Genomic DNA, 26997 nt, shown 5'->3' with positions numbered 1-26997 from the left:
TTGTCAGCACTCTATTTAGCTAGCGCTTGCTTTGCAGATTTTATCTGACTCAGTTTTTATTGATTAGGGGAATAACCTTTATTTTTATTTGGAGAGATTTACTTTTTAGGACTCCCTCAAAATTGAGTAGTAGTCCACAAATTAAATGATTACCCTAATGGCTTGCAGATGTGTTACTGAACTCAGATTCTGCTGCTTGCCGCCCATTAGCCAATAATTTACAATCCAGTAACTCCGAAGACAAGAGTTTGGGAGAAGTAAAGCAGGTTTATTAAAGAGCCAGCATCCTGAGAAGACAGCAGACTGCTGTCTCAAAGGCCATCTCCATGCTTCAGTGCAAACAGGGGTTTTTATAGGGAGAGGGCTGGGCAAGGGATCAGGGAGAAATTCCAAAGCCCTAGGAAGAGGGCTGTATGCTGGAGGGGAGGGGCTGGCCAAGGCCATTCTATCTTGTCTCCTGGCCTTGGCTTGTTTCTCAGGTGGCCTGGAGGGGGAGGCAAGTAAAAAAAGGAATTAACAACAAGGAGGTGGGGAGCTCCATTTTTAGGATACAAGTCAGCATGATGAAGTGATGAATTCTCCTTTGCAGCCTGCTCTGGTAAGTAACCTGGAGCTGGTCAAGCGGAGGTCTGGGGAGGATTAGCCTGGCACCAAATGGTCTGGGAAAGGGTTAGCTCCCTTTGAAGTCTATTTTTAGAATTCTCAACCAAGCAGATTATTTATCTACAAATTAGACATTAGGTAATGGTAACAAGGCATTTTGATTTACTTAAAATACGAGAGTGAGATGGTAAAGACAAATAGGAAAAAAAGAATACAGATGAAAACCAAACAATCACAGTTACAATCCCCGCTGTCACTTTCTAACTTCCATTTCTATGGAAGTGTCGTTGATCTACCTGCAGTGACAATAATTTATTATGAAATGCTCAAACTTGCAATGAGACATGGTCTTCTCAGGTGCATTTCCTTTTTAGTTGTCAAGGTCTGTCTACATAGTTTAATTATACTTATGATTATTTTGAATATTCTATGAGACTAATATTAACACTAATATAGTTTAAGTTTAACTTTCCAGTTTCTCCTAGGGCAGGTTTTATTCCCGATGATATCCAAGAAAATAAGTCAGAAAACTAAGGGAGCAGGCATACAAAGGTGGAAGGGTAAGGGCAGAAAAAGCAAGTGTTAAAACTATTGTAGGAGGTAAAGCCTGCTTGAATCAGAGGAAAAAAGCGTTATCAAAGAAAGCCTGTGTGGAGTTAGTGCGCCATTACAATTCCCGTTACAGATGGGCTTAGTTAAAGCATTAACTGTTTAGCTATAGATATAGGAATGCATGACTTTTGTTTTCTCTCAGAAAACCTAGATTTTGTTTTTCTCCCCTTTCCTCTTTACCAAAAGAGAAATGATGTTCTTATTTAAACTGGATTTAAGTACTCTTTGCATTACAATATATAGGGATATAGATTCACCCCGAATCAGATTTTAGAGGAAAATAGTTTGTTTTTTTTTTAACAGTGGCCAGAGTAAAATTGAATTTGTGCTTTATCTGAGGATAGCTTGTCTTTTAACTCAAATCTGAGTTCCTTTTTTTGAGCTAAAATGTACTTCATCTTGATAAGAACTTTCTAAAGTTTTCTTTTTTGAAAGAATTTAGTATGCTTTTGTTAGAAAATAAAGGCAGTGCTACTACTTATTTACTTTTTGTGTTAGAGTGACTAACATATATATTAAATTTAGGCAGGCTTGCCTCCAGTGGAATAATAAATCTAAGCTTTTTAAATATTTACTGCATATTTCCCACTTCAGTTCTATAATGGATCTAAGTTACTGATTTTCAGTTTGTTCATCTTTTTTTGTTGTTGTGAGCATGAGTGAGGACTTCTAAGCTCCTTACATGTCATAGCTGATTGGTTAGGTTTTTTGTTTTTTGTTTTTGTTTTTTTTTTAAAGAAGTGGACCTATGTGATATGCCAAAGTTGTCTGTGGCTTTATTTTTGGTACTTTCCTTTGTTTGAAATGCTTGTGTAATACCTTTCAGACCTTAGTCTTTGTGAGGATCAGGTTCCAATTTCAGTTGGAAGTTTTCAAATTTATTTAAAAATGACTTGTTTTTCTTTTGCTGTTGCATTCAAATAAGGGTAGAGTGGTAAGCACACTGGCTTAAGTATGAGCAGCAAAACTAGAGAACTCAGGTAATTTTACGTGTTCATAAAGTGCTTTATGAAAAAATTAAATTAAAAACTGCATATAAAACAATAACATAGATAACAATGAACAAAAATGAAAAACATCAAAAAGTTATGCTGTAGTAACTGAAAGTACTTTTTTGAACATCTTAGTTTGTCCTTCGTTCTTTTCAGTATTCTGAGTTTTGAGAATTATCTATTAGAGTAACTACTTGTCTATTCGTTAAATTATATTAGTCACTTTACCTTGAGTTCACCTAACGGATGCAGTATAGGGTAGGCTTTCGTTGAGATAGAATTCCTGATTTTCCACTTAGTAGTTGCAAGTATAAATTATTAACTCCCTTATTGCTTTCAGCATGTTAGTGCCTTTCTGGGCCCCAGTTTCCTGTAATAAAGGTCTCATGAGATTTATTTTTATTTTATTTTTCAATTACAGTTGACATTCAATATTATATTAGTTTTAGGTGTACTCATGAGGTTTAAATCAGGCCAATATGTGTAAAATGCACATGCTAAAATTCAATAAGATGATGTAAGGAAACCCAAGTTATGTGGACCTGCTAAGAAAAATTCCGCCATTTACCCTAATGGCTGCTCTTCCAGTGGTCAGTATTCAATGGCATACATAGTAGAAACCTGTATTAGCCTGTATCACATTTGGGAGTAAAACTAAGACATAAAAATTTTATAGACATTAGGTTTTGTATGCTTATATAGTTAATACCTGGCAGAGTTTGAAGGATTTCTTATAATTTTACTTTAATAAGGGCTTAAGAGATCTTTAACACTTTAGAGAGTTACTTGTAGTAAATAAAGGAAGTGTGGAAAGAATCTGTTGGATTAGTGAAAAGTCAATTGTTAGTTACTGTTTAATATGTAAGTCAAGTTATGAATACTAACAAATGAACTGTATATTTTATAATGCATTATAAATATACAATAAAAACTAGAAACACATGCACATATGAGTAATTTCTTCAGTGGATGTGGATTACTTTGAAAAGTCTTAGGAAAATGATGTTTTCAACTTTTAACTTAGTTTGAGTCATACGTGTCCAGTCTTGATGTATGAAATATAAAAGAAACTTACATGAATTAAAAAAGAAAACCTTTTCAGCATGAAAGCAGTGAATTTATAATATCACAAAATATGAGAAAAAATATCACCTATAATCTTATTTAGATAATACCCACTATTAACATTTTTGAGTATATTTTAATGCATTATTTAAAAAAATAGTTGTGATCATATTTCGTTACAATTTGTAGCCTGCTTACTTTTGGTTAGCATTGTAGCATGAACATTGTAACTGAACTTTCCTCTATTTTGGTGATTCGCTCCTCTTCATCCACTCTGTTGATTCCCTCTGGTAAACTTTTCATCTCAGATAATGTATTCTTCATTTCTGACTGCTTCCCTTTTATAATTTCCATTTTTATGTTTTTCATTTCTTTGTTAAAGTTCTCACTTAGTTCATCTATTCTTCCCATAATTTCATCGAGCATCTTTATAACCAGTGTTTTGATTGTTTTGTTTGCTTGACTCTGTTTTTCCCGTCTCTCTGTTCTTTTCTCTTATATGGTTTCTGCTTCTTTGTCTTCCCATTTGGCTATCTTTCTGTGCCTGTACTAAGCAAAGCTCCGAAGTGTCCCAGTCTTATTAGCATGGCTGTGTGTAGTAGGTATCCAGTGGCACAGTCCTGAGAGGGGTTCAGCTGCAGGCCAGTTTCAGCCCCAGCCCGTGTCCCTCCTGGGCCATCTGTTAAGATTCAGCAAGCAATCCACGGATGCTGTGCTTATAGTTGCCTCAGGAAGCCATGCTATAAACCAAGGCCAGCTGCTACCAGTGTGGGTCTTAGAGCTTGCTCAGCAAGTTGCACAGGACTCATCAAGGACACACCTGGATGTGGCTTAGGTGGGGCTATGAGTTGAGGGAAGGGGAGTTTCAGGTAATCCTCTGGGTGGAGCGACCTCTGTTAACCGTTTTAATTAGGTCTCTGCTGTGGGGGCCACAGCTGTTTCTGTGCACTGGGAGGAAGTAGGGCTCAAAGAGGAACAATGGATACCAGCAGCACTTCTGCTCAGTAGAATGTCTTGCCTCTGGCCCTTGCTTTGACAACTCAGCTTCCCCCTCTAAGTTCCTGGTGTCTCCTTGAGCAGCCCACAGGGCACCGATGCACAGAGCCGGTGAGTCTGTCCCTGTTAAAGTCCATTCCCGGACTTGACCCCATTAAGAGGTGTCTGCAGCTGCTGGGTGCCACTGCTGTAACCTCTGTCCCACTCAGTCACTTGGGACCAGGCAGCCTCCTGTCCTCCCTCCATCCTACCTCCTCCCATTGCAGGGTGATTTCTTATTTCTTTCCCTAGTTGTAGGGCTTGTTCATCTAGACCCCAGGTGACTCTGCTTGTTGCTTGCTCAGTTTTTCCATCACAACTTTGATGTGGTCGTAAGAGCAGATGAACAAAGCCTCTATCATCTATGCCATTTTGACTTCTCTCGTGTGACTTTTATGCATACCTATTTACTTAGCTATTATTGTGCATTTTAATGTATAGTTTTTGCTGTTGTATATAACTCGAAGATCAATGTCTTTTGTGATTAATGTTACTTAGAATTATTTTCTTTGTATAAATAAAAAAGGCAGAATTATTTGAGATAAGATTATAAAGCTTATTGCCAAGGTGTTTTCTAAATCCTTGTATCACCAGTGGTGATATATGAGAGTGAATTTCAGAGCACCTTGTTCTTCAATGAGTAGTCATTTTTTTCTATTAAATATTTGATATGTAAAAAAAATCACATTTTAACACTTTATAGCATGTAATAAGTTGTTTCATATTCATATCTTCATGTATTTTTATTTATTTTTAAGTGAAAATGGTCATAACATTTTCAAAAGTTTCCCTAAGGGGATCAGAGCAGAGCAATGTGTTTTACTTTGCTTTATTTGTTTTTTCGTTAGCAAAGTACAATTACCTCTTATTAACCAAAGGGATGATACTGATTAAGCTAATATTTAAAAACAGTTGCATGTAAAATGTTTGTGATAGACATAATTGAACACACAGTAATGAAGAACAAAAAGCATTATGGAGATTTGCTTTTTGAAATTAGCTTGTTTATTTTAACAGCTACTACTTATCTAAAGTGATGTTAGATTTTTTTATTATACCTTTTCATAGATCCTAGTGCATGTGATATTGTTCATAACACATTCAATTATTGATTTCTTAGCTTCTGCATTTCTTATTGTGCTCTCCTATCCCACTCCTGATGTTGAACAGTGTACCATTTGTAAAGTTGAAGACACTCTAGTTTTTCTGCAGTCAGGTGTAGTTCCTTCAGGCTTCTTTCCCAGTTTTTCAAAGTACTCTTGGTTTTTATGATGAGACATATGCTGTCAGAAGTGATGGCACAATCTGGCTTGGCCATCGTGTCCTCCTCCCTTTTTTTTACAGTGCAACTCCCACTCCTATTTCCTTCATATATTCATCAAAGTCTGTACTCTTCCTTCATGTATTCATCAAAGCCATTTTCTTACCAGATCTTGAATGGTAATGATGGTGGGCACTGGGAACATAACCTGGTGTGGGAAGTAGGGCTTTGGTTCTGGAAGTTGTGCTTTACCTAACCCCTTCAGATGCCTGCTCCCCATTTTCCTGGAACCAGATGCGCAAACCAGCTCTACTTGGGATGTAAGGTCTCCTTGGGCATCTCCTGCAGCCCAAGTTGCTATATTATTAAAATATTATGCAAATTAAAAATTAATTGTATTACCTTCAGATTTTTTAATTATTAGATTATTGTAGATAAAGCTAAAGTCCCTGTTCAACAATTATTTTATCTGTATTGATGCATGTTGGCTCTATTTCATTCATTTAGCTGCTATATTGTATTCCATCATGTGTCTATATAGTCTAACATTCATTTATATGGATAATTAAGTTATTTCCAAATTTTCTCTGGTATATATACTGTTGCAGTTCGTACATGGCTTTGCTGGTCTGTTTAGTGGCCCTGTGCAACACCAACTTTCTTTTAATATTTGCCTGATAACATGCCATTTTTAAAAATTTGACATTTCAACCATTTTTTTAGTTGTACAGTTCAGTGGTATTAAGTACATTGGCAGTCTTATGCAGCTATCATCACTAACCATTTTTAAAACTTTTCATCATATTCAAAACAAACTCTTACAGTGCTTGATAACTTGTGTCACCACATTCCTTTTATTTATGACTGTGAATTTTCCCCATTAAAGTTTCTATTAGTGATAAAAAAAAAAAGAATTTGTAAAGGTGATGGTAATAAAAACCATGAAGACATCTATTTTGTGTAACCCCAATCGTGGGGAGGAATGAAACAAATTCATTCTGTCAGAAGCAGAAATTCTTGTTTTGTTCATTTTTGAAGCAATAGATTTTTTGATGAAAATGGCAGGCATGTCTAAATATGATCTAGGGACCTCTGTAGTGATAGTTTGTGAGAAAAGATCTGTAAATAAAGTGATAATTGCTTTTTACAAAAAGACCTCTTTACCCATTAAGCAGTAATTCTGCATTTCCTCCCAGCTCTAGCCCTCTTATTCTAGTTTGTGAATTTGACCACTCTAAGAACCTCATCTAAGTGGGAGTATACAACATTTGTCCTTTTGTTTTGTCTGGCTTATTTCACTTAGAATAATGTTTTCAAAGTTCGTCTATGTTGTAACAGGTCTCAGAATTTCATTCCTTTTTAGGGACTATCATTCCTTTTATTTCATGTATAAACTATGTTTTTAAAAAAAAATATTTTAATTAGTTTCAAGTATACAGTACATTGGTTAGACATCTATATAGTTCATAAAATGATCCCCCCAATTGATCCCACCCTCCCTTGACTCTCCACCTACCAACATATTAATGCTGATTGCATTCTCTATGCTGTGCTCCCCATCCCCGTGACCACCCATCAGCTACGAATTTGTACTCCTTTAACCCTTCACCCCATTCTCCTAGCCCCTCAAGCCCCTGCCCTCTGTCCGTCACCAAATTGTCTACTATATTTGCAAGTGTGTTTTTGATTAGTTTGTTCTTTTTATTCCTTAGATTGCACAAGTAAGTGAAATCATATAGTGTTTATTTTTCTCTTTCTGACTTAAATATCTTCTAGGTCCATTAAAGCAATGTATTTTTCCGTCCTCTTCCTTTTAGTTGTATGTATCTTTTAATATGAAGTGAGTCTCTTGTAGGCAGCATATGTAGGGATCTCATTTTCTTATTATTTTAGTCACTCTATCTTTTGGTTGGAGCACTTAATTCTTTTCCATTTAAGGTACTTATTGATAGGAATATAGTTATTACTATTCTTTATTCCTGTTTTTGATACATGTTTTTTCTTCTTAAAGAAGTCCCTCCCACATTTTCTGTAATAGTGGCTTGGTTTTGATAAATTCCTTTAGCTTATTTTTGTCTGGGAAGCTCTTTATCAGTCCTCCCACTCAAAATGATAGCTTTGCTGGATAAATTATTCTTGGTTGTAGATCCTGGGTCTTCATCCTGTCGAATAATTTTTTCCCAAGCCCTCTTGTCCTGCATAGTTTCTTTTGAGAAATCAGCTGCCAGTCTTCTGGGTGTTCCCTTATAAATAACTGTCTATTTTTCTCTTGCTGCTTTTAGTAATCTTTCTTTGTATTTAACCTTTGGCATTTTAATTATGATGTGTCTTTGTATGGGCCTCTTTGAATCCCTGATTTTTGTAATTCTTTGAGCTTCCTGGGGTTTTATGTCCATTTCCTTCAGATTAGGGAAGTTTTCCATCATTATTTCTTCAAACAGCTGTTCAGCATCTTGGTTTTATTCAGTTATGCTGATCAGACAGATATTTAGACCCTTAACAGTGTCCCATATGCTCCTTAAATTATTTTTATAGTCTTGGCATCTTATCTCTTGCCATTTTGATTGAGTGTCCTTGGCTTTCCCATCCTCTAGATAGGGCATTTGATCCTTTTCTTTATTCACTTTGTTTATTCCTTTGTTTACTCCATTTAATATACTTCTCATCTCAGATAATGTATTCTTCATTTCAGACTGAGTCCTTTTTATAATTTCCATTTCCCTTTTTATGTTTTTTATCTCTTTGTTGAAGTTCTCACTGAATTCATCTACACTTCCCAAAAGTTCATTGAGCATCTTTCTAACCAGTGTTTTGAACTCTACATCTGTGAGATTACTTGACTCCATTATATGTGGATCTCTGTTCTGTTCTCTCATATGGTTTCTGCTTCTGTGTCTTCACATTTTGGCTGCTTTTCTGTGTCTGCTCCTATGTACTAAGCAAAACTCCTAAGTCTCCTGGTCTTATTATTAGTGTGTATTTGTGAAGTATGTGTTCAGTGGCACAGTCCTGAGAGGGGTTCAGCTGCAGGCCAAACTTAGCCCAAGCTTCTACCCCTCTGGGGCCACCTGTTAGGATTCAGCAAGCAATCCACAGATACTGTGCTTATAGTTGCCTCAAAAGGCCACACCAAGTACCATGGCCAGGTGCCTCCAGTGTGAGTCTAGGCACTGCTCAGCAAGGAGCACCTGACTCGCTGAGACTATACCTGGGTGTGGCTTGGGTGGGGCGGTGAGTTGGGGCAGGCGGGGTTTCAGGGAATCCTCTGGGCAGAGAGACCTCTGTTATCCAGTTTGATGACATCACGGCTATGGCACACTGGTAGGGGGGCTTGCTCAAGAAGGAACAGTGGATCCTGCTGGCACTTCTGTACAGAATGAGTCTTGCCTTGGCTGTCGCTCTGACAATGTTTCCCTGTAAGTCCCTGGTGCCCCTTGTGTGCAGCCGAATCGGCACTGGCACTGGTGCTCAGAAAGAGCAGGTCCATTATTATGAAAATCTGACTGCGGACACGGCCCCTTTAAGAGGTGTTTGCCGCTGCCGCTGCCACAGCCTTAGTCTCACTCAGCCGCTCGAGCCTGGGCCGTCTCACGTCCTTGCCCTGTCCTCCTTTCTGTTGTTGCAGGGTGATTTCTTGTATTTCTCCCTAGTTGTATGGCTTGTTCATCTAGATCCCAGGAGATTTTCCTTGCTGCTGCTCCTTGTTTCCGTCCCAACTTTAATTTGGTTGCTGGAGTGATAAACAAAACCTCTATCATCTACACCATCTTTTTCCTTTTCAACGATGTTTTATTCATTCACCTTTTGTTGATGGACATTTTGTTTTTTTTTTTTTCCACTCTTTGGCTGTTGTGCATAATGTTGGTATAAACAGTGGTGTGCAAGCAAAATGTCTCTTTGAGTCCCAGCTTTTATTTTTTTTTGGATATATACTTAGAAGTGGAGTTGCTGGTTAATATGGTAACTCTGTGTTTAATTTTTTGAGGTACTCTCATACTGTTTTTCCACAGTGGGTGGGCCATTTGATATTCCTACCTGCAGTGCATTCATTGTTCCCGCTTCCCCACATTCTTATCAACACTCATTATTCCCCCCACCCCCAACACTTGTTATTTTTGATAATAACCTAACGGGTGTGACTTGGTATTTCATCGTGGTTTTGATTCATATTTCCTTATTGACTAGTGATGCAGAACATTTTTTGTGTGTGCTAATTGGGCATTTGTATATCTTTGGAAAAATGTCCATTCAAGTCCTTTGTCCATTTTTGAATTTGGTTGTGATTTTTTGTTGAATTTTATAGAATTTCTTTATATATTCTGCATATCAGTAGCACTTCAGATGATTTGGAAATATTTTCTCCCATTTTGTGGGTTGTCTTTTTGCTCTCTTGATAGTGTCCTTTGATGCACCAAAAGATTTTCATTTGGACAAAATCCAATTAATCTGTTTTTTTTTGTTGCATGTGCTTTTTGTGTCATAGTCAACAAATCATTGCCAATTCTAATATCATGAAGATTTCATCATTTTCATCTAAGAGTTTAATGTTTTTGACCTCTGTGTTTAGGTCTTTGTTGCATTTTGAGTTAATTTTTGTCTGTGGTGTAGACAGGGTCCCAACTTCATTCTTTTGCATGTTTTATATCCAGGTTTTTCATCAGTATTTGTTGGAAAAGACTGTCCTTCTCCCATTGAATGATCTTGACACCGTTGTTGAAAATCAGTTGACCATATATATGCAAGGGTTTATTTCTGGGTTCTTTACTTCACTGGTCTATATGTTTGTCCTTTTTCTAGTACCACACTGTTTTGATTATTTTAGCTCTGCAGTTAATTTTGAAATCAGGAAGTATGAGTTCTCTAGCTTTTTTTTTCTCATAATTTTGGCTATTCAGGATTTTTTGAGATTCTTCATCAACTTTAGGATGGATTTTCCTATTTCTGCAAAAAATGCTGTTGAGATTTTGATAAGAATTGAACATGTAAATCAGTTTGGGTAATATTGTCATCTTAACAATATTAACTCTTCCATTCAATGAACACAGGATATATTTCCATTTATTTGTGTCTTTAATTTGTTTCAGAAATAAAAACATTGCTGCTTCGCTATTTACAGTGTGCCTTTTGCCTCGTTTAAATTTATTCCTAAATATTTAACTCTTTTTGATATTATTATAAATGAATTGTCTTCTTAATTTCCATTTTGGATTGTTAATTTATTGTATAGAAATACAACTGATTTTTACATGTTGATTTTGTATCCACCAATTTTACTGAATTATGAACTAAGAATTTTTTGGTGACATCTTTAAGGTTTTCTATATTTAAGATGTCATCTGTGAACAGAAATAATTTACTCTTTTCCAGTTTGGGTTATAATATGCTATTAAACAGGCACGAAGTAAAGAAAAGTTTTAAATTATCATTGATTTTCTATAAACAACATTTTGGTTAGTTTACTTGTGATCATATACCCAAATTTCAGAGACATTGTGAGATTTATTGCTGTGCAGGTAAGGTGAATGAGTGAAAATGGAAAATAGGTTTGTAAGATGTCTTCATTATGGGAAACAGGGTAACAGATACACAGGATATTTCTATAATTTCACCATGAATCTGCAATTATATCAAAATAAAAAGTTTAATTAAAAAAGGCTTATTCCTCTATGCATATAATTCTCCAAAATAATAGTGTAAAAGAGATGAAAATCTAATTTTTAGAACTGCACAATTCTTCCTGGAAGAAAAAATAAACATAAAGCCATAAAACACTCAAGAGAAAGAACATAGCCCATAGTTAAAAATACTAACATCAAGACTCAAAACTTTGTTTAAATCCCATCATTCATGATATGGTTAGCTTGCTTACATTAGGAATTTAGGATTTTTTTTGGGTCCACTTGCAGATAGGCAGATCAGAGATTATAGATCATCTTCATCATGCCCAAGTTATGATTGTGTGGCTTTGAGCATGAATGCAGAACACATTCTTCTTCAGTGGAGATTTTTAAGTACTCTTAAAAGATCATTTTAAGGACTTTTACCTAGAACCTAGAGTTAAGTAATATATAGTACTGGTTGAGTCATCTTTACATTTTGGTAGTGGGAGACAGTGACAACTATGTCTGGATTAAATAAATAACTTTTAGTAGTTCACAATTGTAAAATCGATAAGTAAATGTATGCAGTTTTGCCTTAGGAAAAGATTCTTCAGTTTGCAAAAGGATTAATTAGTGCTGTCTTTTTTAGAATTGATTTGGTGTGTTTAAAATACTATTTCCATAAATAAGACTTAAATAATTCCAAGTACCATCTCTAAAGTTTGACTCTAGAAATGAAGTGGATTTGTGACTGACATTAAGCTTTTATATGCAAATGAGTATGTCCCTTCAAAGTAGTCACTCTGGGAGTCTGTACTGATAGCAATGATGATGTCATTCCAGAAGACATTTTGAGAACTCTCCTTTTGTAACCAATTTAGAAGTCATGCAAGAAAATAAATATTCAGGAATACTTCAGATTTTGGCAAAAACTGATTTTACCCAACTTGATAATCTTTCATGATTCACCATATTTGACTCTACATGATATTTGTCTATTCCCCAAAATCAAATATACCCTCAGAGAATTTTCAAATAAATGGACAAAATTTTTAAGTATCAATTTTTTTTTTCACCATTGGCTTCAATCTGGTCTCGTAAACTGTAGTATAACACAGATATATTTATGCATCAAAGTACTCTACTTCACAGAAGAAAAATGTTATACTGATTATATAGTTTTGTGTGTGTGTGTGTGTTGGTTGCACAGATTTATCCATATTTATGACCTTGGAAAGGTACAGTGTAAATTCATGTGATAGCTAAGCTTGTTTTGTGTTGGTTGTATTGTGAGTTCTAGGAATGAGTGGAACAGTTGTCATTCTGCTGGTTTGCTGTACTCCTTTCATTTCTAAAGAACAACTTTTTGCTCTTAGGTAATGTATTAATGGTACAAGATGTAGAATGACATCATTCTTATTTTAACATTTTGCTTACAAGGAATTTTGTGAGCATCTTTTCCTCTATTTTCATTTTCAATTTAAGGTTAAGGACACTGAGTTATTTGGCAATTTCTTTTCTTGTATATTTGATTCTTTTTGCAAAGGAAGGTTGTAGTAAAAAGTAGAAATCCTACCTACCTTCTTGGTATCTTTATTCTAAAGACAAGTTTGTTTCAAAAATTTGTAAAACAATGCTCTCCACCAAAAGAAAACAAGATCTCTGGTTGCAGTATGTCCGTTATCCCACTTTTTCTTTCTCTAAATACCTTGGGTTTTTCCTGACAAGACATAGGAAAATAGTACAGAGGGTTCACTGGCCTTGGGGCCCATCGCTCTCCTTGAATGTGGGTGGTGCCTGGCCCAGGAAGGCCTGACACAGCTGTTACCTGATTTACAGTGTTTTAATGTGCATTCTTTTGGTTATTAGTGAGGTTGGAGTACTTTTTCTCCCAATTGTTTTGTTACCCACTTGTATTCCCTTTTAAAAAGTTTGTTTTTTATTCATTTATCTACTAGGAATTTATTACTTTTTAGTAAGGGATTTTATTTCTTATTTTCAAGTTAGTTTGGTTATTTTTTGAAGGTGTATGCACAAGTTTTATTTTTTATGTAAATATATTTTTGAATGTCTTCTTTTCCTTTTTTATTAAGGTAAAATTCACAGAAAATTTATCACTTAAACCATTTTAGTATACATTTCATTTTTTTAAAATTATTTTAAATAAATTCACAATATTATGCTACTGTCACCACTTTCTAATTCTGGAACATTTTCATTATCCACCCTCCCAACCCCTTCCAAAAAAGTCCATCCTCCCAATTCCCCTCTTCCTTCATCCCCTGGCAACCACTAATTTACTTTCTGTCTCTCTGGATTTTCCTATTCTGGACATTTCATATATATAAATGGAATCATCCAATGTATGGCATTTTGTGTCTGCCTTCTTTAGCATGTTTCCAAGGGGAATCCATGCTTTATCATAGATGAATATTTCATTTCTTTTTATTGGGGTATAATATTCTACTGTTTATTCATTAATCGATGGACAGTTGAGTAATTTTTTATGAATATTGCTGTTATGAACATTTATGTACTTTTCTTGTGCATGGAATTGCTGGGTAATTTGGTTACTCTCTAACTTTTTTAGTTACTACTAAACTGATTTTCACAGTGACTATACCATTTTACATTCCCACCAGCAATCTATGGGGGTTCTGATTTTCCTGCTTCCTTGTCAACCTTTATTTTTTATTTTAAAAGATATTATTATGTCCATTCAAATGAGTTTAAAATAGTATCTTTTTGTGGTTTTGATTTGCATTTTCCTGATGACTAATAATATTGAGCATTTCTCATGTGCTTGCTTACTGGCCATTTGTATATCTTCTTTGGAGAAATGTATATCTAAGTCCTTTGCCCATTTTTGAATTGGATCGTTCTTTTATTGTTTGATTGTAAGAATTCTTTGTATTAGTCAAACTTTAAAAAGATATGTATCATAAAAAGGCTATTAAGACCTTTTTCAGATATATGATTTCAAAATAGTTTTCTTCAGTCATATAGGTTGTCTCTTCACTTTTTTGAAGGTACACTTTTTTATATAGCTTTATTGAAATATAGATAATTGCTCATATTTACAGTGTACAGTTCAATGAGATTTTTTCAACTACAGTTGACATACAATAATATGTTAGTTTCAGTTGTACAGCATAGTGATTAGAGCTCAAGTGATAACCCCACTAAATCTAGTACCCCTCTTCCCCCTTATATATTTATTACAACTGTTGAATGTTTTCCTTATGCTACACTTTATATCTCCATGACTATTATGTTAACTCTCCATTTGTACTTCTTCATCTCTTTGCCTTTTTTCCCTGACCCCCCCCTCCCAATTTCCCTCCTGTCTAGTACCCCTGAAAATATTCTCTATGAGTTTGTTTCCATTTTGTTGATGTTATTATTTACTTTGTTCTTTAGGTTCACATGAAATCATGTGGCATTTGTCTTTCTCTATCTCAGTTAGTTCATTCAATGCAATACCCTCTAGGTCTTACCTTTTGGGTCTATCAAGTCCATATCTTTTTCCAGCCCCTTCATTTTAGTTTGTGTGTGTCTTTTAATTTGAAGTGAGTCTCTTATAGGCATCATATGTAAGGGTGTTGTTTTCTTACCCATACAGCCACCCTATCCTTTGGTTGGAGCACTTAATTTTTCTCCATTTGAGGTACTTGTTGAAAAGACTGTAATTATTACCATTCTTTATTCCTGTTTTTGATACATATTTTTTCTTCTTAAAGAAGTCCCTCCAACATTTTCTGTAGTAGTGGCTTGGTGTTGATAAATTCCTTTAGCTTATTTTTGTCTGGGAAGCTCTTTATCTGTCCTTCGACTTTAAATGGAAGTTTTGCTGGGTAAATGATCATTGATTGTAGATCCTGGGTTTTCATCACTTTGAATATTTTCTGCCAAGTCCTTCTGACCTGCAAAGTTTCTTTTGAGAAATCAGCTGCCAGTCTTATGGGTGTTCCCTTATAGGTAACTAACTGCTTTTCTCTTGCTGCTTTTAAGATTCTCTCTTTGTAATTACCCTTTGGCATTTTAATTATGGTGTGTCTTGGTGTGGGCCTCTTTGAGTTCATCTTTTCTGGGACTGTCTCAGCTTCCCGGGGTTGTATGTCTATTTCATTCACCAGGTTAAGGGAGTTTTCCATTATTATCTTGGTATAGGTTTCCAATTCCTTGTTCTCTCTCTTCTCTTTCAGGTACCCGTAATGGTATGGGTGTTGTTACATTTAATTTTGTCCCATAGGCTCCTTAAGTTATCATATTTTTGGCTTCTTTTTTCTTGCTTTTCCGATTGGGTAATGTCCTTGGCTTCCCCATCCTCTATTGGTGGTTCGATCCTCTTCTTTATTCACTCTGTTGATTCCCTCTAATATGCTCTTCATCTCAGATAATGTATTCTCTATTTCTGACTGCTTCCCTTTTATAATTTCCATTTCCATCTTTTTTATTTCTGTTAAAAAACTCACTGAGTTCATCTATTCTTCCAATAATCTCATCGAGCTTCTCTATAATCAGTGTTTTGAACTCTGCATCTCTTAAATTGGTTGACTTCATTATTCCTGAATCTCTGTTCTGTTCTCTCATGTAGTTTCTGCTTCTGTGTCTTCTCATTTTGGCTGCCTTTCTGTGTCTGTATGTACTAAGCAAAGCTTCTAAGTCTGATTTTATTAGTGTGCATTTATGTAGTAGGTGTCCAGTGGCACTGTCCTGAGAGGGGTTTAGCTGCAGGCCAGTTTTAACCCCAGTCTGTGTCCTTCTGGGGCCACTTGTTAAGATTCAGCAAGCGATCCACAGATGCTTATAGTTGCCTCAAGTAGCCATGCCATAAACCGAAGCCAGCTACCACCAGTGTGAGTCTTAACACTTCTCAGCAAGTGGCACCTTACTCACCAAGGACACAACTGGATGTGGCTTGGGTAGTGCTGCGAGTTGGGGGAGGTGGGAATCCTCTGGGCGGAGCGACCTCTGTTAATCTAGTTTGATGACATCTCAGGTATGATAGCAGTGCATCCTCACACTGGGAGTGGGGAGGGCTCAACAGAGGAGCAGTGGATACCACCAGTACCTCTCTCTGTCTGGGGGAAAGCCTTTCCTCTGGCTCTCGCTCCAAAAACTCAATGGCCTCCTTTAAGTCCCTAGTGCCCCCAGAGCAGCCATCCAGGTGCTGGTGCTCACAGCAAGTGAGTTTGTCACCATGGAAGTCCAGTTGTGGACACGGCTCCTTTAAGAGGAGTGTCTACAGCTACTGTAACCTCTGTCCCACTCAGCTGCTTGGGGATGGGCAGCTTTGGGTCTTCACCCTCCTGCCTTCTACCATTGCAGAGTGATTTCTTATTTCTCTCCCTAGTTGTAGGGCTTCTGTTCATCTAGATCCCAGGTGACTCTGCTTACTATATTTGCTCTGTTTCCATCACAACTTTGATATGTTCGCAAGAGATGTACAAAACCTCTGTCACCTATACCATTTTGCTCTGTCTCTTCACTTTTTGATGGCATTTCTTGATATAGAAAAGTTTTGAATTTGGATGAAGTCAATTTTATCTGTTTTTCTTTTTGCTCGTAAGTTTAGGAAATCTTTTATTAGAAATGAGTATGTGTTTATTCTGCATTTGAAACTTAAATTTTTATAACCATGTTGAGTTTCAGATACACTTGTTATATAACTTAACAGGGATGCTATAATAATTTAGTTACATAAATATTTCTGTAGGAATATGAGCTCTTCTACGTCCTGTTCTATGTTTTATTTATATTTGTGTCAGTAATTTATTCAGTGGTTCTGTGCCAAGCAGAAGATAGAATAATAAAAAAAATTGAAGCCTTACAGAGAGTAAGTGATCAATAAATATATTTGATAAATTACTGAATTATTATTTTAAATGATATAAAGCAAAATATCAATATCAGCATTATACTTAAATTATATTTTGTGCGGTAACTACAGGTAGGTCGTGTTACTCATGTTTTCATATCTTCTAAGAAAGAAAGAAAATTCATTTCCTTTAATTTTTATTTTGTATATACATTTTTTCAGACTGCTTACAATATAGATACAGTTTCAGTTAGAATGTTATATTTAATGAAATACATGACAAGCTAATTATGAAATTATTTAATTTTGTTTTGATAGTGAAAGCAAGTTGAATACATTGGTGCAGAAGCTACATGACTTCCTGGCACACTCATCAGAAGACTCTGAAGAAACAAGTTCTCCTCCAAGACTTATGATGAACCAAAGCACAGGTAAATTGAAGAAGAATGTGCAATATCTTCTAGTCTATTTTCTGTTTTGTTTTGTTTTGTTTTGTTTTGGAGGGGGAACAGCTATTAAAGGCTTTATTAGCCCCTGTGTATCTTGTATTTAGCTGTTATCTGATATTGGAGATTTTAATATAGATAAATGAAAATATAAGGTTTTATGGTCATAGGTGGTTAGAAAAGGATGTGCTCCTGATTTTATGTGTAATTAAAATATCTTTTAGAGAAGGGTTATGAATGTTGACTGTGAAAAATAGGTAGTGTTAGAAGAGGTGGGAATAGTACAGAAATTCATGTATTATTATATTTTTTGTTGTTTGATAAATTCTCTGAGTAGATTTGGTGCTTATGTTTTTAAATTAAAAAAACACTTTAACACCTTCTCTCTACTTCCTTTTTTTCTTTTTTAAGGTCTCCTGTATCTTGTAATGATTACTATTACTTGTTTCGAGGATTTCAAGCATAGTTACATATATAAGAACTGAATACACACATACACAGATGTGCACATGCACACAAACACAAGATGTACAAACATTATGAGAGGTAAATCACAGTGGAAATTTAAACCATATGTATAATTAGAGTTCTAGAAAGACAGAAGAGATGGAATAGGTTAGAAGCCAAATTGAAGTGATATTGGCTGAGCATTTTCTAAAAGCAATGAAAGACATTAAGCCATAGATTCATGAAAGTCTTTGAATCTCAAGTAAGATGAATGTAAAGAAAGCCACAACTTGGCATATCATAATTGAACTCCCAAAGAACAAAAACCAAGAGAAAATCTTACAAGCAGCCAGAGGAAAAAAAGTCACTGCTTTCAAAGGAACAATAACACTGATAGCTCATTTGACAATAGGAACAATAGAAGCTAGATGACAAGGAAATAATTTTTTTAAAGTGACAAATGAAAATAATTGCCAACATAGAACTCTTATGTTCAGTGAAAGTGTGTTCCATAGTGAAGGTGGAATAAAGACAAAAAGTGCTAAGTTGATGTCAGCAGACCTATAATAAAGGAAATACTAAAGGATTTTATTAAATCAGAAGGAAAATAATTTGAAATGTCAATACCAAGATACAGGAAATAATGAACAACAATGGGGAGGATAAATAGGTGGGTAAAACTAAATACATGCTTGCTATCTGCTCCATAGTTTCAATTCTTAATTCACAAATTGTCTCAACAATGTTTTTATAGGTAAGTCTACCCCTCCCAAGTCCATGATCCAGTTGAAGATTACACATTGCATATAGTTGTATTGTCTCTAGTCTTTTTAAATCAGAAACAATTTTTCTGTTTATTGGAACCATGCCATTTGGTGATTGTTCTCTCAGTGTTGATTTGTCCAATTACTTATACTTAGATTCAGGTTATTTATTTTGCTAGAATTACTATGTAAGTGGTGTTATGTTCTTGTCAGTATCATTTTACAAGGCACATGATATAATTTTTCCTTTTATTGGTTATGCTAACTTAGTTTATTTGATGATGGTTGTTTTGCTATAACATACTGTAAACTTATGATTTATTCCTTTGTAACTTATAAGTAATTTGTTGGAGATTACTTTGAAACTACATAGGTATTCTTTTCATTATCAAAAGTTAGCATGTATTTTCTATGGCAAATTACCACAACTTTTGTGGCTTAAAACAACCCAAACTTATTATCTCACTAGATAACTGTTCTGTAGGTCAGGAGTCCAGTGGGCTTTGCTGGGTTCTGCTCAGGGTACCACAAGGCCAAGTTAAAGTTTCAATGAGACTACATGTATTCCTTTCTGGAGGCTCTATGGAAAAATCCATTTCCATGCTCATTCAGGTTGTTGGCAGAATTCAGTTCCTTGTGGTTTTAAGTCTGAGGGCACTCCCCACTTCTTGCTAATGTTGGCCAGGATTCTCTTTCTCAGTTCTTTAAGGCTGTTCACATTTCTTCTCCATCATCAAAGCCAGCAACAAATAGCACATTGTTTTTTCGTGCTTTGAATCTCCCTGGCTTACCTTTTTGCTTGCTGTTTCTGCCACCTTTTATCACCAGCTGGAGAAGATTTTCTACTCTTAAGGACCCACATGATTAGATTAGGTTCACCTTCTTCTTACCTCCCTCTGATAACCTCCCATTTTTAAGGTCAACTGTGCCATTTTACATAGCACAATCATGGGAGTGGTATTTCGTGGTATTTATAGGTTCTTGGAATTATGCGGCATGAAATCCTGGGGCCATTCATATAAATACTGCCAACCACAGTATCCATGCATGATTCTTGCCTGAAGGATTTATTACAATGTTTTCAAAATGGTAATTTTCTAATCTATCTTTCCTTCTGTGTTTTAGTTGGTATATTGCTATAAGGAAGAGTTTTTTTTCCCCCATGAATATTCTCTTGCTATCATAATTTATTTCAGTGCTCAAATTGTTGTATCAGTATTGCTTAGGGGGAACCCTTTCTATATGGCTCCTGCTGACATTTTCACAAGACTTCATCATCCTTGAGCACATCCTTATAGTCTGCCCTCACAAGATGTTCAATGTTTACATTGCATTTTCCCTTCCCCAGCCCTGGAATAAGTTATTTCTCCAAGGAGTTCTGATTCCCTTAATGTGACATGGTATTTGGAAACCAAGATCTGGATTTATGATGTGCTCATCATTGCCAGCAGGATGTCTGTGCTTTCAGGCCTTTTCACAGAGAAAGAGAAAGCCAGCTATATGTTAAATTTTCATGAGTTGATAGTTTTAATTATAATTTGATAGCACAGACTTCATTCTAGTCTTCCTCTTTTTATATTTTAACTTCTTTCTCCAATAGAAATAAGCCTGGATCCCATATACTCAATTTATGTACTGTTTGCTCAGTCCTCATTGTACCCATGTAGTTTCAAATTTGCTAACCATACTATCACAATAAAGAAACCTATCTAGCATTAAATATTTGTTTTAAGTTCTGTTTTTCTGTAGAATTAATTGATATTGTCAGACTTCTGTGTTTAGTAGTCGGGGAGTTCTTCTGTTAATGGCAGAGTGGCTCCATTTTGACAAATTGATTTTTCCCACAGATAGCAATTATAAACTGGCCAATACTGAAAACAATAATATGAAGGAACTGGACAGTGACAAAAAGCAGACACAAACTAGAAGGGAGTCAACACATGGAAGAAGGAAATACCAATAGCTGAATTCCCAGTTGTTAAGCATTTTTTTCTTAGGGAAGTTGCCTGGTAGCTCAATTGGTGGCATTTAAGACTTGGATTGAAACCTGCATTTTTATTGGATGAGGTATCAAGAAATTTAGAGGGAATCATAGCAGCTTTAGTAAGAGTGTGTGTGTGGGGGGGAGATCCCATCTGGAAGAGATCGACAGATTGAGAGCTCCAAAATCTGCAAAAACTAACCATATCTCCAGTTGAAATGCTCAAATGCAGTCCAGATTCCAGGCAGCCCAGTTAGGGCTAAAAGAACAGATTAAAGCTTTCAGCTGCTTCTACTACAGGGTAGGCAGTTTGGGGTTTGAGTTCAGCCAAGTTAGCTATTTGCTGTTAACAAAAATATCAACTCTTTGGAGGAACAAAAAGAAGGTCTGATGAAAAATCACTGGATCTTTCAAAATGTTGAGTATCAAACATAGATGAGGAAAGAGAAAGAGACCTATGCTCAAAAGGAAAGGCAATCAATAGAGACCAACCCACAGATGACTCAAATATTGAACTGAGCAGACAACAATTAATATTTATGATGAATGAACAAATAGGAAATCTCAGCACAGACATAGAAACTATAAAAAAGAACAAATTTGAAATTCTAGAACTGAAAAATATAATTTCTGAATAACAAATCATTTTATTTACATCACAGAAATTAGAGGTAGCAGAAGTATCAGTGAATTTGCTGATAGACTAATAGAAATTTTCCAGTCTGAGAACAAAAAACATTAACAAATAAAAAGTGCACAACACTTGATCTTCAGATACTTTCCTCAGTGAAACTCTATAGTTATCCACCAAATACATGCAAAGAATAAGAATGTTTAACTCATACTCAGGGAAAAAAAAGTCAATAGAAACTCTCAGTGGGCCCAGTGTTTTGTAGTTATCCACATAACTAATCTTGCATATATTTTGTTAGTTTTTTCCCCTAAGTTCTTCCATTTTTGGGGGTGCTCTTCTAAATTATCTTGTTTTTAGATTCCAATTTCAGATACCAGTTGTTGTTCATTGAAGATATATAGGAATTCAATTATCATTTTTTTATATTGACCTTATATTTGGTGGACTTGCTGTAGGAAGCTTCTTTGTTTTTTTTTCTTAACCTTGTATATTCCTTGGGGTTTTCTACTTATGTCATTTGCAAATAGGATCAGTTTTATTTTGTCCTTTTCACCTGTGTGCCTTTTAATTCCTTTCTTGCCTCATTATATTGTGTAGAATTTACTACATTTTCCATTATTATGTTGAAGAAGAGTGGTGATAACAGACATCCTTTCTGTGGTTCTGATCTTAGTGGGACAGCATTCAATCTTTACCATTATTAAGTGTGATAGTTCCTGTATAAGTATTTTGTAAATGCTCTTTATCAAATTGAGGAAGTTCCCCTCTATTTCTAGTTTTCTGATTTTTTTTTAAATTGACATTGTTATTGAGATACTAGTAGATTAACATGTAATTGTAACAACTAATGCAGAGCTCTTGTACAGTCTCCCGAGTTTCTCACAATGGTAACATTTTTAAAACTATAATGTATTATCATAACCAGGTTATTGATATCTACCAGTCTGATTCAGATTTCCTCAGTTTTACTTATAGTTGTATGTATTTATTAAACACTATACAATTTTATTAAACGTGGTCGAATCATGTATCCACTCCCACAGTCAAGATACAGATTACTCATCTGGCCCTTTTATAATTATGCTCAGCTCCCTACCTCCAAATTTAATCTGCCTAATCTAGTCACTAATCTATCCTCTATTTCTAAAATTTCTAAAATTTTTTTATCTTCGCCAACTGAAACTGTGTTCCTATTGAACACTGACTTCCTAATGTCCTCTCCCCCAGCCCTTGGCAACCACCATTCTACATTCTGTCTCTATGAATTTGACTACTTTAGGAAACTCATATAAGTGCAATCATACAATATTTGTCCTTTTGTGTTCGGCTTATTTTACTTAGTATATTGCCTTCAAGGTTTATCATTATTGTAGCATGTATCAAACTTTCCTTCCTTTTTAAGGCTGAATAGGATTCCATTGTCTGTATATACTATATTTAGTTTATCATTCATCTGTCAGTGGACATTTGGGTCAGATACATGATTTACAAATATTTTCCCCCATTCTGTTGGTTGTCTTTAATTTTCTTGGTGGTGGTCTTTTAAGCACAAAATATTTTAATTTTGATGAAGTTCAGTTTATCAGATTTTTATTTTGTTGCTTATATTTTCTTTGTTGCTTTTGGCGTCATACCTAAGAATCCATTACTGAATCCAAGGTCACAAAGATTTACCTCTATATTTTCTTGTGAGAGCTTTGTAGTTTTAAATATTTTATTCTTTTTGATGCTATTGTAAGTGGATTGTTTACTTAGTTTTACTTTCACATCATTCATTGCAAGTATGTAGAAATACAATTGATTTTTGTATATTGTTCTTGTATCCTTCAACCTTTGTGAACTTGTTTGTTTTAACAATTTTTTTAGTGGATTTCTTAGGATTTCTATATACATGATAGTGTCATCTCTAAAAAGAGATATAGTTGACTCTTGAACAACATGGAGATTAAGGGCTCTGGACACTCTGTCCTGTCCAGTACAGTCAAAAATTCATGTGTAACTTGACTCCTCATATAACTTAACTATAGTCATTTCTCGTTATTTGCAGAGGATTAGTTCCAGGAATTCTGGCGGATACTAAACTCTTCATGTATTCAAGCCCCTTATATAAAATAGCATAGAACAATGCATGCAGTTGGCCCTCCACATCCGCAGATTCCCAACCATAAGGATCAAAAATACTGTCTTTGATCTGCGGTTGGTTAAATCCGTAGTTGTGAAACCCACGGATATGGAGGTCGGACTGTATATTTATTGAAAAAAATAAGTGGATCTATGTGGTTCAAACCCGTATATTTCAAACCCGTGTTGTTCAAGGGTCAGCTCTTGTTTTACTTCCTTCTTTCAATCTCGACGCCTTTTATTTCCTTCTCTTGTCTACTTGCTCTGGCTAGAATCTCCATTGCAATCTTGTTTTATGTATGTATGTGTGTGTATGTATGTATGTATGTATCTATCTATCTGCTTGCCTGCCTGCTTGCTTGCTTATTTATCTATTCATTCATTCATTCATTCATTCATTCATTCATTCCTTCATTCATTCATTCCTTCATTCATTTATTTTGTTGCAGAAAAGAAAAGCTTTATTAGAAAGGAACATACACTTCCAGATGTGGAAGCGAGCTTGAGCAAGAGAAGCATGGCTCAAAAGGCCTTCATTACAATCTTGAATAGAAGTGGCAGTAGTGGATTTTCTTGTCTTGTTTCCTATCTTAAAGGGGAAAGGATTCAGTCTTTCAGCATCAAATATGATATCTGTGGGTATTTTCCAGGTAGTTAAGGAAGTTCCATTTTTTTTAGAGTTTTTAAAAATAGATTTTATATTTTAGAATGGTTTCAGGTTTACAGAAAAAGTGAGTGGAAAGTACAGAGATACCCTATATATTCCTCCCCACACATGCACTGCTTTCCCCAGTGCTATCGTCCCGCGCCACAGTTATACATTTGTTACAATAGATGAACCTGTTGACAAATCATTATCACTCAAAACCCATAGTTTGCATTAGATTTTATTCTTGGTGTTGTATATTCTAGGGATTTTTGACAAATGTGTAATTACATGTGTTTACTATTATAGTATCATACAGTTTAGTTTCACTGAAGTATAAGTCCTCTATTCGTCTGTCCATTCTTCCCCCCAACCCTTGGCGAGCACTGATCTTTTAACGGTCACCATAATTTTGCCTTTACCAGAATGTCATATAGTTGGAATCATACAGTATGTAGCCTTTTCAGATTAGCTTAATTTCACTTAGTAATATGTAATCAAGTTTCCTCCATCTCTTTTCATGGACTGATAGCTTATTTCTTTTTCGCACTGAATAATATTCCATTGTATGGGTATACTAGACTTGGTTGGGTATCAGAGTTGCTTCCATGTTTTGACAATTATGAATAAAGCTACTTATAAAGATGTTTATATATATATGTATGTATGTATATAAAAGATATTTGTATAAAATGAAGATGTTTATAAGAATCTCTAAGCAGGTTTTGGAGTAGATACAGTTTTATTTGTGTAAATATTAAGAAGTATATGTGCTTGCTGGATCACATAGTAGGAGTATGGTTAATTTTGTAAGAAACTGCCAAAATGCCTTTAAAAGGCACTGTTCAATTTGTAATTCCCATCAGCAATGAATGAGAGTTCCTGTTCCATATCTTCACCAGCATTTGGTGTTGTCAGTGTTCTACATTTTCTCCATTCTGATAGGTGTATGGTTTTGTTTTAATTTCCAATTTCCTAATGACATATGATGTAGAGCATCTTTTTATATGCTTATTCGCCATCTGTATATCTTCTTTGGTAAGGTGTCTTCAGATCTTTTATGTATTTTTAATCATATTGTTCATTTTATTGTTGAGTTTTAAGAGTTCTTTATATATTTTAGATAATAGTCCTTTATCAGATAACATTTTTTGCAAATATTTTCTTCCAGTATGTGGGAGAAAGACTTGTTTTTTATTCTTTTGAAGTTTGCTAGTATTTTGTTGAGTACTCTTGCATCTATATTTATAAGTAATATTGGTCTGTAGGTTTTTCTTTTTGTGGCATCTTTTCTGGTTTTGGTATGATACTGGTCTCATAAAATGAGTTGGGAAATGTTCCTTTTTTAATTTGTATTTTTAAGTTAGAGTTGACGTTCAGTATTATTTTATATTAGTTTCAGGTATACAGCATAGAGGTTAGACATTTATATAATTTATGAGGTGATCCCTTCAATTCGTCTTGTACTCATCTGACACCATATTTAGTTATTACAATATTATCAACTATTTTTTATGCTGTACTTTACACCCTGTGACTATTTTGTAACTACCAGTTTGTACTTATCCTTTTACCTTTTCCACCCATGCCTTCAATCCCCCTCCCATCTGGCAATCATTAGTTTGTTCTCTGTATCTATGAGCCTGTTTCCATTTTGTTTATTTGTTTTTTGTTCATTTTTTTTTGTTCCTTAGATTCCACATATAAGTGAAATCGTATGGTATTTGCTTTCCTTTGTGTGATTTACTTCACTTAGCATAATACACTCTAGGTCCATCCATGTTGTTGCAAATTTCATTTTTTATGACTAATATTTCATTGTATATATGTACAACTTCTTTATTCAATCGTCTATCAATAGGCTGTTTTCTTTTTTAGTGGAAGAGTTTGTGAAGAAGTTGTAATTCTGTGCTTTTTTAAAAAAATATTTTGGTGTAATTCAGTGTTGAATCCGCATGGACCTTTGCTTTACTTTGTGGGTAGGTTTTTGATTTCTAGTTGTCTCTTCAGTTACAGGTGCACTCACGTTGTCTATTCTTGAGTCAGTTTTAGCAGTTTGTGTATGTTTAAAAATTCGTCTGTTTCATTTAGGTTATCTTAATTTTTTGGTGTACAATTATTCATGATATTTCTTTATAATTCTTTTATTTCTTTAAAGTAGGTAGTAACAGTCCCTCTTTAATTTCTGATTCCAGTAATTTGAGTCTTCTCTCTTTTTTTCTTAGTCAATCCAGTCTAAGGTTTGTCAATTTTGTTTATCTTTTCAAAGAACTACAGTCGGCTTTCCGTGTCCCTGAGATCCACATCTACAGATTCAACCAACCATAAATAGAAAATATTTGGAAAAAAAATGTTATGTCGTTGGGCCTATGATGGTTGTGTCTGTACTGAATATGTATAGACTTTTTCCTTGTCATTTTGTAAACAATACAATATGACAACTCAAAACATTTACATTGTATTAGGTATTATAAGTAATCTAGAGATGATTTAAAGTATATGGGAGGATATGCCATTTTATATAACGGACTTGAGGCTTTGAGGACTTTGGTAGCTGCAGGGAGTTTTGGAACCAGTCCCTCACAGATACCGAGAAATGATTGTAGCTTTTGGTTTCATTGATTTTTCTTTTTTTTTTTTCTATTTTCTGTTTCATTAATTTCTGCTCTAATTTTTATTATTTCCTTCATTGTGCTTTCTTTAGATTTAGTTTGTTGTTATTTTTCCAGTGTCTCATGGTAAAGGGAAATATAGTTTATTAATAATATGTTTTTTTTAGTAGAAGACGAAGTTTACATTTTCTCTTAAAGGAATATACTTTAGAAAATTATAGTAGGAAATGTTTTGGTATCAAACTATTCTTTTTAGAAATTTAATGCTTTTTAAGAAGGTGTTAATATGTCAAAAGAGAATGAGTCTGGTCAGAAAACTCAGTTTATTTTAATGTGGGAAATGTATTACCAATACTA

General features: G+C 34.8%; 1 protein-coding gene across 22 annotated transcripts in view; it reads left to right on the top strand.

Moving 5' to 3' along the window:
- Positions 1-26997, top strand: part of ATRX (ATRX chromatin remodeler) — a 246852-nt gene that overhangs the window by 44977 nt on the left and 174878 nt on the right. For 21 of the 22 annotated variants that reach the window (XM_036226911.1, XM_036226907.1, XM_036226906.1 and 18 more), the window contains one exon: positions 17308-17420. In XM_036226911.1, coding sequence (XP_036082804.1) covers positions 17308-17420 — 113 coding nt within the window. Of the gene's footprint in view, positions 1-578; positions 599-17307; positions 17421-26997 lie in introns of those variants that run through there. The other variant, XM_036226903.1, reaches the window with a different exon arrangement.

The sequence above is a fragment of the Rousettus aegyptiacus genome, unplaced genomic scaffold, assembly GCF_014176215.1.
Source record: "Rousettus aegyptiacus isolate mRouAeg1 unplaced genomic scaffold, mRouAeg1.p scaffold_m13_p_9, whole genome shotgun sequence".
Taxonomy (NCBI): Eukaryota; Metazoa; Chordata; class Mammalia; order Chiroptera; family Pteropodidae; genus Rousettus; species Rousettus aegyptiacus.
The sequence above is the reverse complement of the archived record's forward strand: the minus strand, read 5'-3'. Positions and strand labels throughout refer to the sequence as shown.